Source organism: Bubalus bubalis, chromosome 14 (genome assembly GCF_019923935.1).
Source record: "Bubalus bubalis isolate 160015118507 breed Murrah chromosome 14, NDDB_SH_1, whole genome shotgun sequence".
NCBI lineage: Eukaryota > Metazoa > Chordata > Mammalia > Artiodactyla > Bovidae > Bubalus > Bubalus bubalis.
This window is the reverse complement of record NC_059170.1, coordinates 58,075,580-58,090,872: the sequence shown is the minus strand read 5'-3', so window position 1 is coordinate 58,090,872 and position 15,293 is coordinate 58,075,580. Positions and strand designations below refer to the sequence as shown.

At 47.0% G+C, this 15,293-nt stretch overlaps 1 protein-coding gene across 1 annotated transcript in view; it reads right to left on the bottom strand.

Annotated features, from left to right (window-relative positions):
- PRTFDC1 (phosphoribosyl transferase domain containing 1) overlaps window positions 1–14,239 on the bottom strand; it is a 102,279-nt gene extending 88,040 nt beyond the window's left edge. Inside the window, 2 exon segments of the mRNA XM_006075962.3 lie at window positions 893–999; window positions 14,071–14,239. Of these exon segments, the coding sequence (XP_006076024.3) occupies window positions 893–999; window positions 14,071–14,118 (155 nt within the window). The 5' untranslated portion in view covers window positions 14,119–14,239.
- Window positions 14,240–15,293: the final 1,054 nt, after the last annotated feature.

Sequence of the window (15,293 nt, the reverse complement as noted above, 5' to 3'; positions counted from 1 at the left end):
CAAAAGTCCAAGGAAAGGCAAGAGTCAGGGCATTAAGGCAGCTTTGTTGAAGGGATAAGACCTGTTAAGTGCTGACGCCTGTGGTAGGCTGAATTGGAAGAGGCTCTTACCCATTCCAGCATTCTCGCCTGGAGAATTCCATGGACAGAGGAGCCTGGCAGGCAGCTACAGTCCATAGGGTCACAAAGAGTCAGACACAACTGAGTGACTAACTTTCTATTACTTTCTTTTCTCTGAAAACCAAGAAACAAATGAGGGTGACTTAGGGGCTTAGAAGAGGAGAGTCAAGTGACTAGGAAGGAGCCAGAGGACATCTGTGTCAAGGGGTTCAGAAGAACGAGAAACAGTAGTGGAGAAACAGTTCCATGCTGCTATTTTTAAGCTGTACATATTCTTATTTCCAAAACATTACCGCTGAAAACATCCACAGATTGGCCAACCTGTGAGACGGGACTTATTCGAGATAAATGCAAATTGCAGGAAAAGCCAGGGTTTCCAGGGTATGGCCTGTGAAGGCAAATGAAGGTAAAGGTCACCTCTTCACTCTCCCCGGTAAGAGTCTGTGAAAAACGGGAGACAAATGCTTTCCCGGCCCTCATTTTTATCAGCCTGTATAGGACGCGGTTATTTTGAGGCTATCTATCTTGTATGTACAGCCGTTACCACCTTACTATCTATCTGTAGTCCTTACTATCTTTTGCATGTACAACCCTCTGTTTCCCCTGAACAAATATCCAAGGAAATCACAGATTTATTTTACTCCAATTTTTCTGTCCTATAAACATTCTATCCACCACTCTATAGAAGAGACTCCAGAATAGGGTCCCTGAGCCTATTGTTTGACTCACACAAGAGAGGACTAGAGAAAACGGACTCAGCAAAGAGCGCTCACCTGTCCACAATGATGCCATGAGGGATGAGCACGTATTCCAAGTCTCCATAGTAGTGCTGTGGGTACGTGAATAAGCTCAAATCATACCCTGGCCAGTCATCTGTAATCTGCAAACCAACTGATTTTGGTTACAATATTTTTCATTGGAAATTTATTTTTAAAAACATAAAGAAACAAGAGCATGCTTTGTAAAAATGAATACCATTGAAAATAAGAGACTGCCATCCATAATGGCATTAAATTGTCTTCCATCAACCTGTGAGAAGCCAGGCGGAACAAGGTAAAGACCTACTGAAGTGAACAGAGAATGCCATCCTGACTTCTGGTATCATAAGATAAAACCCCGACCTACGGCTAACCTGACAGCACTGTTTGTAAGAGTGCACAAATGTAAAGATACAATGTATATTTACATTATAAATATTATCATGAATATAAGTAACATTATTTTTGTAATTACAGGCATACCTCATTTTATTGGGCTTTGCAGATAGTTTTTTTTTTTTTTCCACAAATTGAAGGTTTATGGCAACCTTGCGTTGTCAGAGGATGCTTAGCACTTTTAGCAATAAAGCATTTTTAAATTAAGGTATGTATATTTTTTTTAGACATAATGGTGAAAAGTGAAAGTGAAGTCGCTCAGTCGTGTCCGACTCTTTGCAACCCCGTGGACTGTAGCCCCCAGGCTCCTCCGTCCATGGGATTCTTCAGGCAAGAATACTGGAGTGGGTTGCTATTTCCTTCTCCAGGGGATCTTCCCAACCCAGGGATCAAACCCAGGTCTCCTGCATTGCCGGCAGACGCTTTAACCTCTGAGCCACCAGGGAAGCCAAAGACATAATGGTATTGCACACTTAATCAACCACAGTATAGGGTAAACCTAACTTTTATATGTCCTGGAAAACCAAAATAGTAATAATTTGTGACTTGCATTATTGAGATATTTGCTTTAATTTGGTGGTCTGGAACTGAACCCACACTATCTCTGAGGTCTGGCCACTGACACAGACAGTATCACTCCACATTATTATAATATATGATTATATATACTATTACATGTCTATGCATTGTAATCATCTCACCTGCCTAGGAAAGGTTACCTACTAAAAGTACATGCGCACCCAAACTTCTGAGTGGTTGGGTCGTTTTAGTAAAGACTTTAAAAGGATGTGCTGTGGTGGGAACGTCAGTCAGTCCTGTTGGGAACCGATTGCTCCAGAAAACTGTTGTATTCAGATAGTGGACAGACTGCTAGCAAGCCTCCCTCTTGCTTAGGACTGGATGTGCAAGTCTGATGGTTAAGACAATAAAGAGGCAGGAGAGAAAATGCCAGTGAAGACCATATTCCCTTTACCGTCAGATCATCCAGAAAGGCACTCAAGCTAAACCATAGCTGAACTGCAGTCTCCGGTTTTCTGCTTACTCCCACACACCTCCATCAGATTTCTCCATGCAGCTGTATGCTTTCAAGGTCTCTCCTAATGCAGACCTATCCTAAATTCCCAGTACAACTCCCCATACCCTGTCCTCCTGTTCTCAGATTGGTCTGTGGTCGAATCAGGATCCTCCCCAGTTCTGTGTTCTGTTCATTTGTTGTCTCTCACCTACACCCTCTCCCTGTCTAATCCACTCCCCCACCTGTATCCCAAACTCCACATCATCCGCAGAAACTCAGGACAAGCCCCAGTAATTGCTGACTGTTCCCACCTCTGTGTGATCTTGTCGCCCAAACTCCTTGTATCCCTCAGAGCTCTCTGCTCCTTGAGAAGACTCCTGTCTCTTCCTGCCTCTGGCTCCCTCATCTCATCTGTTTTCTATTGTTTTAAAACCCATCTGTACTTCATCGAACACTGGGATATCCCCTTGCTTTTCCCCTGCCTCCTTACCCGGAACTCAAAACTAGTTCTCCTCCACCCAGGTTTTGGAAGGGCCACATAGGGTCCAGACTCCACTGACTCCCATCCTGGTTCCAGGCTCTGGAACGCTGGCCAGATCAAACCCACTGCAGATGAACCCCTTCCCTCTCAGTAAAGGGCAACTCTTCTCAGCTGCTGAGGTCAAAGCCACAGAGTTGTAACTGACCCCTTTCTATCATCCCCCTCTTGCAACCCAGCAGCGAATCCTATCATCAGAATTTAACCAGGACCACCTCTCAGCAGACTTCCCAGGTGGCACTAGAGATAAAGAATCCACCTGCCAATGCAGGAGACATAAAAGACGAGTTGGATCCCTGGGTTGAGAAGATCCCCTGGAAGAGGGCATGGCAACTCACTCCAGTATTCTTGCCTGGAGAATCCCATGGACAGAGGAGCCTGGTGGGCTACAGTCCATGGGGTCGCAAAGAGTTGGACATGACTGAAATGACTTAGCACGCACACACACCTCTCAGCATCTCCACTGCCCCACTTCCAGTCCCTGCCACCACCATTTCTTCCAGGACCATTGCCATGGCTACCAATTTTGCCTCCCTGCTTCCACTGTGCTGGCATCCCACCCATCCTCCACCCCCACATGGCAGCTGGAGTCCTCCTTTGAAAAATGTACCTCATATACATCATAGCAGGCTTCTGCTCAGATTTTTTCAAGGGCTTCCCATTTCACTAAGAGTACAACTGGAGTTGCCACCATGGCCTGCAGGGGTGGGGGCCTCTGACTCATCCCTGGAGCTGTCTAACCCCATCCTGCTTCAGCCACCATTCTCCTTCCTGATGCTTGAATGTCCCAAGCATCTTCTGCCCCAAGAGCTTTACACTTGCTTTTCTTTTGCCTACAACGCTCATCCCCTGGAAGCCCACATGGCTTACCCTTCACTTCCTTCAAGGCTCCACTCAAACATCACCTCCACAGCGAGACCTTCTGGACACCTATGTAAAAAAACACCCCTTCCTTGCCACGCATCTTTGTATTTCTCTTACTCAGCCTCACTGTCCTTCACAGCATGTATTTCCACTGGGTGTGACATGCGTACATGTGTTTGTGTGTTTTATCTCCTCGCACTGGAATGTTAGCTCCTTCTGCTAGAGACTTTGTCTGTCTCATGCATTGTTGAAATTCCAGCGTTCACAACACTGACCCAGAATACCACAGGTGCTCAAAAATGCTGAGTGAATAAATGACAGTCTCCACCCACGTGCTACCCAACCCTCAGTCTATCTCCTCGTGATAAAGAGCACCACTGTTCACGGCTCTGTAAATGCTTACCTGACCAAGGGCAGACGGGTGGTCAAACAATGTGTCATCTGCGTATTTGCAGAGTGTCACACGGGCTATGCCTTGACCAGCAAATCGGCTAGGGGCACAATTGAATCTGTTCACTTTCAACACCGCTGGTTAGTGCCTGGAAGCAACAGCTGAACATGAGGAGCTTCCAGAAGACTCGCTGGCAGGCCATGATAGAGACCAGAAGAGACGCCTGAGCAGCACCCGGCCTCAGGAAGATCACCCAGAGACACAGCACCTTCTGGCTCCCCTGCCAGAACACATACACCACCTCTTGGAGCCCTTGCAGCAGTGGCAGCATGAACTAGGGGTTATTTCTCCCACCGTGAAATCCTGCAGTAGCCCCTGCCCAGCTGAATCTGAGACCACTCTCTAGTTCATGTTCTGGGGCACAGCTCTGACACTTACTATGGATGTGAGGAAAATTCTGAGACTCATTTCCCCCTCCTTTAAATAGAACATAATAAAAACCCAAAGACAGGGTTGTTTTCAGGATAAAAAGAATAAATAATGTACTTAGATTCCTAGTACATTTCCATTTCCATATATGATAAATGCTTAATAAATGATGCCTCCCAAAAAGAAAAGAATGATAAAATGACAAATAAAATAAACCTATAGTGACTTCCCTAGTGGTCCAGTGGTTAAGACTCCGTGCTCCCAATGCAGAGGGCCCAGGTTCCATCCCTAGTTAGGGGACTAGATCCCACATGCTGCAACCAAGACCTGGTGCAGCCAAATAAAAAACAACAACAATCAAACTACAGACAAAAACTATACTGGAAATCTGTGGCTCAAAGGCAGCATGGAGTAACAGTACAGAGCATGGATCAGAACCTTAACACACCTGGGGGTGCATTTACTAGTTATGGGACCTCAGGAGTTAACCTCTCTGGGTTGGGGTTTTCGTCTATAAAACAGTCAATGCCTACCACATATGGCTAACTTGAGGATTAAATAAGATCAGTTCAGTTCAGTCACTCAGTTGTGTCCAACTGTTTGCAACCCCATGAATCGCCAGGCCTCCCTGTCCATCACCAACTCCTGGAGTTCACTCAGACTCACGTCCATCGAGTCAGTGATGTCATCCAGTCATCTCATCCTGTCGTCCCCTTCTCCTCCTGCCCCCGATCCCTCCCAGCATCAGAGTCTTTTCCAATGAGTCAACTCTTCGCATGAGGTGGCCAAAGTACTGGAGTTTCACCTTCAGCATCATTCCCTCCAAAGAAATCCCAGGGCTGATCTCCTTCAGAATGGACTGGTTGGATCTCCTTGCAGTCCAAGGGACTCTCAAGAGTCTTCTCCAACACCACAGTTCAAAAGCATCAATTCTTCAGTGCTCACCTTTCTTCACAGTCCAACTCTCACATCCATACATGACCACTGGAAAAACCATAGCCTTGACTAGACGGACCTTTGTTGGCAAAGTAATGTCTCTGCTTTTGAATATGGTATCTAGGTTGGTCATAACTTTCCTTCCAAGGAGTAAGCGTCTTTTACTTTCATGGCTGCAGTCACCATCTGCAGTGATTTTGGAGCCCCCCAAAATAAAGTCTGACACTGTTTCCACTGTTTCCCCATCTATTTCCCATGAAGTGATGGGACCAGATGCCATGATCTTCGTTTTCTGAATGTTGAGCTTTAAGCCAACTTTTTCACTCTCCACTTTCACTTTCATTAAGAGGCTCTTTAGTTCCTCTTCACTTTCTGCCATAAGGGTGGTGTCATCTGCATATCTGAGGTTATTGATATTTCTCCCAGCAATCTTGATTCCAGCTTGTGCTTCTTCCAGCCCAGTGTTTCTCATGATGTACTCTGCACATAAGTTAAATAAGCAGAGTGACAATACACAGCCTTGACGTACTCCTTTTCCTATTTGGAACCAGTCTGTTGTTCCATGTCCAGTTTTAACTGTTGCTTACTGACCTGCATATAGGTTTCTCAAGAGGCAGGTCAAGTGGTCTGGTATTTCCATCTCTTTCAGAATTTTCCACAGTTTATTGTGATCCACACAGGCAAAGGCTTTGGCATAGTCAATAAAGCAGAACTAGCTGTTTTTCTGGAACTCTCTTGCTTTATTGATGATCCAGCGGATGTTGGCAATTTGATCTCTGCTTCCTCTTCCTTTTCTAAAACCAGCTTGAACATCTGGAAGTTCATGGTTCACGTATTGCTGAAGCCTGGCTTGGAGAATTTTGAGCATCACTTTACTAGCGTGTGAGATGAGTGCATTTGTGCGGTAGTTTGAGCATTCTTTGGCATTGCCTTTCTTTGGAATTGGAATGAAAACGGACCTTTTCCAGTCCTGTGGCCACTGCTGAGTTTTCCAAATTTGCTGGCATATTGAGTGCAGCACTTTCACAGCATCATCTTTCAGGACCTGGAACAGCTCAACTGGAATTCCATCACCTCCCACTAGCTTTGTTCGTAGTGATGCTTTCTAAGGCCCACTTGACTTCACATTCCAGGATGTCTGGCTCTAGGTCAGTGATCACACCATCATGATTATCTGGGTCATGAAGATCTTTTTTGTACAGTTCTTCTGTGTATTCTTGCCACCTCTTCTTAATATCTTCTGTTTCTGTTAGGTCCATACCATTTCTGCCCTTTATCGAGCCCATCTCTGCATGAAATGTTCCCTTGGTATCCCTGATTTTCTTGAAGAGATCTCTAGTCTTTCCCATTCTGTTGTTTTCCTCTATTTCTTTGCATTGATCACTGAAGAAGGCTTTCTTATCTCTTCTTGCTATTCTTTGGAACTCTGCATTCAGATGCTTATATCTTTCCTTTTCTCCTTTGCTTTTCGCTTCTCTTCTTTTCACAGCTATTTGTAAGGCCTCCCCAGACAGCCATTTTGCTTCTTTTGCATTTCTTTTCCATGGGGATGGTCTTGATCCCTGTCTCCTGTACAATGTCATGAACCTCATTCCATAGTTCATCACGCACTCTATCTATCAGATCTAGGCCCTTAAATCTATTTCTCACTTCCACTGTATAATCAGAAGAGATTTGATTTAGGTCATACCTGAATGGTCTAGTGGTTTTCCCTACTTTCTTCAATTTCAGTCTGAATTTGGCAATAAGGCGTTCATGATCTGAGCCACAGTCAGCTCCCGGTCTTGTTTTTGTTGACTGTATAGAGCTTCTCCATCTTTGGCTGCAAAGAATATAATCAATCTGATTTCAGTGTTGACCATCTGGTGCTGTCCATGTGTAGAGTCTTCTCTTGTGTTGTTGGAAGAGGGTGTTTGCTATGACCAGTGCATTTTCTTGGCAAAACTCTATCAGTCTTTGCCCTGCTTCATTCCGTATTCCAAGGCCAAATTTGTCTGTTACTCCAGGTGTTTCTTGACTTCCTACTTTTGTCTTCCAGTCCCCTATAATGAAAAGGACATCTTTTTTGGGTGTTAGTTCTAAAAGGTCTTGTAGGTCTTCATAGAACCGTTCAACTTCAGCTTCTTCAGCGTTACTGGTTGGGGCATAGACTTGGATTACTGTGATATTGAATGGTTTGCCTTAGAAATGAACAGAGATCATTCTGTTGTTTCTGAGATTGCATCCAAGTACTGCATTTCGGACTCTTCTGTTGACCATGATGGATACTCCATTTCTTCTAAAGGATTCCTGCCCACAGTAGTAGATATAATAGTCATCTGAGTTAAATTCACCCATTCTAGTCCATTGTAGTTCGCTGATTTCTAAAATGTCAACGTTCACTCTTGCCATCTCCTGTTTGACCACTTCCAATTTGCCTTGATTCATAGACCTGACATTCCAGGTTCCTACGTAATATTGCTCTTTACAGCATCGGACCTTGCTTCTATCACCAGTCACGTCCACAACTGGGTATTGTTTTTGCTTTGGCTCAATCCCTTCATTCTTTCTGGAGTTATTTCTCCATTGATCTCCAGTAGCATATTGGGCACCTACTGACCTGGGGAGTTCCTCTTTCAGTATCTTGTCATTTTGCCTTTATCATACTGTGCATGGGGTTCTCAAGGCAAGAATACTGAAGTATTAAATAAGATAGATAATGGATATAAAACTCTTACATCAGTATCTGGTCTACGCTGTCCCTGAAGTCGCTCAGTCGTGTCCGACTCTTTGCGACCCTCATGGACTGTAGCCTACCAGGTTCCACCATCCATGGGATTTTCCAGGCAAGAATACTGGAGTGGGTTGCCATTTCCTTCTCCAGGAGATCTTCCTAACCCAGGGATTGAACCTGGGTCTCCCACATGGCCCTGCAATAAATGCTAACCAGTAAGACATACTGAAACATCAATAGTTTACTTAAAAATTATGTTTTGATTAACTTAAAAAAGTGCCTCAAACCTCTTTGCTAAAGTCTTATGGCCTGAGTTAAAGCTGCAAATTTAAAAGTAGAAGAAACGTGTTTCTCTAAACACTATTCTATAAGCCAAACCAGTCTATTTCCAAATGAGTCTGAAATAGTTCATTTTCACTGTTGAGATTAAAGACAATTAGAGATGAGCGAACTGCTGGTTTATCCTTAATAGTGCATGCAAAATTGCACTGTTAATGTGTCCCAAACCTGAGGGAATGGAGGCTGTTGGGAACTGCAGATAATTATGTTATCCATCTACTTTTTGAAAAATCAAAACAAGTCTTTAAATAGTTTCAGTATCACAGATAATACGCTCTAAGTTTTTTCAGAACAATGCTTTCTCTGTTCAAAGACGCAAAATACGGCCAAGCTGGGGAAGTGACAAACACATTCACCAAGCCATTTTACATCACATCCAAGCCTCTGAACTCCCTCGGACCCTCTGTTCCCCATTTGAAGATATACTAAAGACCTTCTTTCTAAGTCATTAAAACTTAATTTTTTGCTTAGAATATTTCCTGCTTTATTTTTCAAGTTGGCTGCTCTGGGGATAAAAACAGTTTGGAAACACATACAATAGGCTAATCTCGGCACCTCTCTGCTGCTAAGCCCCAGACCACGGGCCCCACTCTCTCCTTCAGGCAGTGACCATCAGTTCAGTTCAGTTCAGTCGCTCAGTCATGTCCGACTCTTTGCGACCCCATGAATCGCAGCATGCCAGGCCTCCCTGTCCATCACCAACTCCTGAAGTTCACTCAGACTCATGTCCAGCGAGTCAGTGATGCCATCCAGCCATCTCATCCTCTGTCGTCCCCTTCTCCTCCTGCCCCCAATCCCTCCCAGCATCAGAGTCTTTTCCAATGAGTCAACTCTTTGCATCAGGTGGCCAAAGTATTGGAGTTTCAGCTTTAGCATCATTCCTTCCAAAGAAATCTCAGGGCTGATCTCTTTCAGAATGGACTGGTTGGATCTCCTTGCAGTCCAAGGGACTCTCAAGAGTCTTCTCCAACACCACAGTTCAAAAGCATCAATTCTTCGGTGCTCAGCTTTCTTCACAGTCCAACTCTCACATCCACACATGACCACAGGAAGAACCATAGCCTTGACTAGATGGACCTTTGTTGGCAGTGACCATGGCGGCTGCCGATTTCAGGTTCACATCGACCCATCCATTGCAGGAGAGGAAGGGAGTCTCTGCTTCCAGGAACCCCAGACAAGAACAGGAGTTGGCCCAGCTGGGGTCACTAGTCCAGGCCCAGAACCACGGAGGGAGGCACACTGCGACGGACGCCTCAGAGCCACATGTTGAGAAACTGAGTCTAAACAGAGTCTGAAAAGAAGGGCCCCGGAGATCTACCACCAGGAGAACTAAGGGGGAACCACACAGGCCAAATAACACCTTGTGTCCTGCATGCCTTCCTCTCCCATGGAAGGTTCTACACCCGAAAGGTGAAACTCATCACCCCTAGGAAAGTTGTGATTCCGATGGATTTTCTGATTCCCGCCACATTTCCATGGACGGATGGGGAGGGAGACAACAGAAGCAGAATTATTTTATATTTTCCTCTTCTCCTTATTTTCCTACCAAATGCACATGTGTAGGTACCAAATATGGTTCTTCTGATAATGGTTCTGTAAAAGTAAAATATATCTAATAAACCTGATGCCCAAAGGGCAGACAGGTAAAGATCTTTTCTATCCCTGAGAAGTAACAAAGATACACCAGTGGAGGAGTCGGGTGAGGGGTAGTGGGGGGACACTGGTGACCAGCTATCCTAAGCAGAGTATCTGAACCCAGGGCCACATCTCTAGCTTGGCCATCCCATGTACTGTTAATAACCTACTAATGTCTCATCTCTCCAATTCAACTGAAAGCCATCTGCACCCAATAGCCAGTTTCCATTTCTTCATTTTCCCTTCTCTTGCACAAACTGTACTCATTTTAGGCTTCAGTCATCTAGGCCCCTTGCCATCTTCATCACCAAGTTTCTACAAACTCAGAGTTCTCTTCACCACCTCATTTCTGGATACTCCAATACACACCGCGATGATCATTCTAGCTACTCCATCTTGAGGCAACTTCACCCACCTTAGCTCAAACGACTTTGCCTCCCCTCCACCTTGGCCACAGCCCATCCGCCACAGCAGCCCCAGCTCTGAACGAACCTTTTGGCCAACCCAATGTTATTACCTATCCCTTTTCCCACACATACTGAAATTTCCCTTTGGCTTTTTGCAACCCCTTCTTGAGGGGCTCTCAAGAAGTATATACTTTCCCAGTACACCGTTCCTCCTGAGCTTTCTTTATCCTCCTGACCCTTGATGCCATTAGCTCGCCTTGAATTCACTCTGAATTTGTCTTGCCTGCCCATAGGCAACTTGATGTGAATCTAATTATCCCAAGCTCTACTGGAGAGAATGACACGAATGCAGGGAATATCTCCACAATACCTTTATTATTTCCAACCTCAGTGAACCCTCACACTGCCTTCCTTTATCTTTCACCAAATTACCTTGTTTTCAAGAGGGCTTCTTTTGACACCAACAGATTGGGCTATTCACTGTTCCACCATTTGCTTTTTAGACTTTAAAAATCTACCTTTCCAATTAGTCACATTGATTGGCCTCATCCCTTATTAAGAGTATCTATTATTAAATAACAGAGAAGGCAATGGCACCCGACTCCAGTACTCTTGCCTGGAAAATCCCATGGACAGAGGAGCCTGGTGGGCTGCAGTCCATGGGGTCGCTAGGAGTCGGACAGGACTGATCGACTTCACTTTCACTTTTCACTTTCATGCATTGGAGAAGGAAATGGCAACCCACTCCAGTGTTCTTGCCTGGAGAATCCCAGGGATGGGGAAGCCTGGTGGGCATAATAGTACTTACTGTATTTAACCATTCTACTGATGGCATAGTTGTTTGAAAGACTCTCACTACTGCTGGCTTCATAACTGGCTTTGCCATCTTGATGCTACCTGCTCTTTCTGCAGCATGTGACCCTCCTGCTCAATCTTAACCCCCTCATGAACATGCGTGTGTGCTCAATTGTGTCCAGTGCTTTGTTATCCCTTGGACTGTAGTCTGCCAGGTTCCTCTGTCCATGGGATTCTCCAGGCAAGGATACTAGAGTGGGTTGCCAGCTCCTTCTTCAGGGAATCTTCCCGATCCAGGGATCGAACCTGGGTCTCCCACATTGCAGGCAGATTCTTTACTATCTGAGCCATGAGGAAAGCCCCTGCTTTTGCCCCCTTACCTCCATAAAACTCTGTTCCTTAGGCACCGATCACCCTATCTGCTTTCTCCTACTTTCCCACTCCTTCTTGGTCTCCTTATCTGGCTTCTCCCACTAAGTCTCTTTCATCCGGGGATTTCCAGGTTTCTACCCTTAACAAGTTTTATTTCCGCACCATGTTCACCAGGTATCCCCATCCACTGCCAAGTGAAAGTCACTCAGTCATGTCCGACTCTTTGTGATGCCATGGACTATACAGTCCATGGAATTCTCCAGGCCAGATTCCTGGAGTGGGTAGCCTTTCCCTTCTCCAGGGGATCTTCCCAACCCAGGGATCGAACCCAGGTCTCCCGCATTGCAGGTGGATTCTTTACCAGCTGAGCCACATGGGAAGCCCAAGAATACTGGAGTGGGTAGCCTATTCCCGAGCCAGGACTCGAACCAGGATCTCCTGCATTGCAGGCAGATTTTTTACCAACTGAGCTATCAGGGAAGCCCACTGATAAGCATCAGATATTTCTGTTTGCTGATGATTTCCAGTCTATCCAGTCACCCTCCTAAATTCCAAACAGGAATTTCAAACTGCCTCCCGTGCATCCTGACCCATAGGCTTTACAGGCATTAGAGATTCAACTTGTCCAGAACTGAACTGAATGACTTCCTCTTTTCACACATGTTCACCCCAAATCTAGGCCTGACCATCGTCTGCATGGCAAGTGGAGTGATCGTTTTTTCAAAAAGCATAAACTGGATGTTACGATTCCTTCTCAGACTATAACAATTTCTTTGCCCTTGGCAGGTGCTGTCTTGGAGAATAAGTCCCCTACAGTATACCAACTGTTGTATTGGACTACTGTACTCTTCAAGGTACTGTACTGTAAGATTTAAAATGTTTTATTTTTTGTTTTAATATATTATTTGTGAAAAATATTATAAACATTATAGTACAGTACTATACAACCAATTATGTTAGTTGGGTACCTAGGCTTATTGTTGGACATACAAACCAATTGGACTTGTGAACTTGCTCTCTGAACGGAACTTGTTCGTATGTAGGGGACTTGCTACAGGTACCCTTCTTCAATCTTCAGCCTCCCCCTCAGCTACCTCCCCCTCAGCCTTCTCTCTTGGCTTAGATGTCACTCAGGGGGCCAACCTGACCATCTGAGCTAAATCAGCAGCCCCAGCCCTCCTCCAATCACTATCTCAAGACTCTCTTTTCTCTTCCCTGCACATATCACTGAGAGCATATTCTTCGTGTAGACGCTTTCACACTGCTTGCCTGTGTGTTCCTCTCTAAAATGTAAGGTCCACGAACACAGGGGTCTGTCTGGTTTTCCCAGAGACTAGAACACTGCCTGGAGGTACCCAGCAGTAGAATAAACAGGAGCCCAATGAACAAATAAATGAACTCCTTTAAGACTAACAGGCCTGGCTGTGAAATTAACGCTGGGCAACAGAGTTCAACCCGAACAGATCAGTTACAATGAGATGTTTCTTAATCCAACCCTCCCACTCCTGCAGGCCTCAGTCACAGACAGGATTATCTGTACATTACAGGCTGATTTCTGAACAAAGAATCTTAAAAAGTAGGAAGTTGGCCCCACCCACCCACCACCCTCGCCACAGTTTCACTTTAAACCTGACACGTTAAAACCACTACCTTCCAAAGAACCCAGCAGCCCTATGGCAAGAACAGATTTGATTCCAGAATATTGATCCTTGGGTACCCACCGGGCGATGGCTGACTTTGTGGGGCTCCCAGGGATAAAGAGGATCTGGTCTGCGAACCCAGCCTCCCACACCTTCTGGTACTCCATACACATGCTCTCGAGTTCGCTCAGCGGGTCCTTTTGCAGACACGGATGCTCTCTCGAGGGGCACTCTTGTGTCCGTAGCTCGTGCAGAGGCCCCACAATAAGAGCCCTGGTCGGCGTTTCAAATCTCAAACTTTATGTCCTAGCTGCCCTGGCCAACTCTCGGTATCTTTTTTGAAAACAACACGTGAAGCCCGCGCTGGGGGGAGTCGGGAGGGAGCACGTAAGTCCTCGCAGCCCCCGCCCCTCCCCCGGCGCCCAAGTGGCCAGCGGGAGTGGGACCCGGAACCACGCGGGCTCAACCCTGGGGAGGAGCGGATGGCTGTCGGGGGGCGGTGGGGACACCGAGGACCCGGGGGAAGGGTTGTTAATCGCGGGGTCAGTCGGGGGAGGGGGAGGATGGAAGCGACCCGCTGGGAGGGAAGAACAAAGCCATGGCCAGCTCGCTCCCGAATGCGTTTCGGGCGTTTAATCTAAAAAGGAGGTGGGGGAGGGGGGTGCCAACGAAGGAGGGGCGGGGAGCGCGCGCCTCAGCCCCGAAATCGGAGTTTGCATTTACCACGACGCCTCGCCCGTAGTCTGGCGCCTCCTCACGGTTCCCTGCCATGTTTCTCCGGGGAAAAGCGGGAAGGAAAGGAGCGAGAGGGGAGGGTGATGGGCCGGGAGAGGGTGGGTAGGGGTGAGAGGGGGGACCGCTCCGCCCCTGGCCTTAGGGCGGGAGAGCCGCTGCTCACCCAGTACCCCAGGCCTGTCGGGACTCCAGCGCTTCGGCCCGCGCCCGCATCCCGGGCGGGTCCTCGGGCGCGGGGCGGGGCGGGGCGGGGTCGGGGGGAGGGGAAGGGCCCGGGGCGTCGGTGGGGGTGGGGAGGGGGTTGGGGCGCAGCTGCCGCGAGGCCGGCTCCACCTGAGCGCGGGTCCCCTGCGGCCACCGCCCGTCTGCGAGCTCGGGGACCCGGGGGACCCAGGCTGCACGCAGCTCGCCCATGCTGCAACAGAAGGCGTGCCCAGGTCCCCCGCCTCCCTAAGTCTGTCGTCCCCGCTTTCTGGCTAACAAGGTCCTGGAATCCTGCCTGCTGACTTTTGGGTGCTCTTGACCGCAAGTAAATCCGCGAAAGAGCCTGCGGTATGGGATGTTCTCGAAGTGCGGCTGTGAACCAAACTATGATGTGTTTTTAAAACCCTCTAACTGCCCAGCCAGGAGTTGGAAAGAGCTGTGCGGCGGTTTACCCTTGAACCAAACCCGCGGTTACAGGGTCTGGACTTGGAAAGAAGGCCCTTCCTTTACTGCTTTCAGGGCGGGGAGGGGGACGGGGGAGAGCTTTTTTACACGTCCTTCACTTCACCACTTTTTAAAGAACATGGTCAGAGTTTAATTGTTTCAGGTTGCAGCTTAAAGCCATAGCTCTTGTCAGATTCACGAGCCTTCTTTTATGAATCTTGTGTTAATTCAAACCCTGATCTCAGCCTTCCCCCTTAGAGGGTCCTGGTTCTTTGTCCCTTCCTCCAGGGCCCGGCTCTCCCTTTAAAAGTATTCACTGCCCTCGTCTCTGCTATCTCGCTTCATCCTTTGCAGCCGGCTCTGGTCTGAAGCCCCGAGCTGGACTCAGGCCTCTCCGAAAGACTATTTTGTTCATCTTCAAGTTCTGGCGCAAAGCTGGGAAGGACTGCTGATTTTGCTTGGTTTGAGGGGAAAATAGTTACCAATCCGTGAATGTCGCTCCGGGTGGGGAAAATATTAGTCATTTCGACGTGGCCCGACTCAGCCCTATGTGCCTTCAGCCT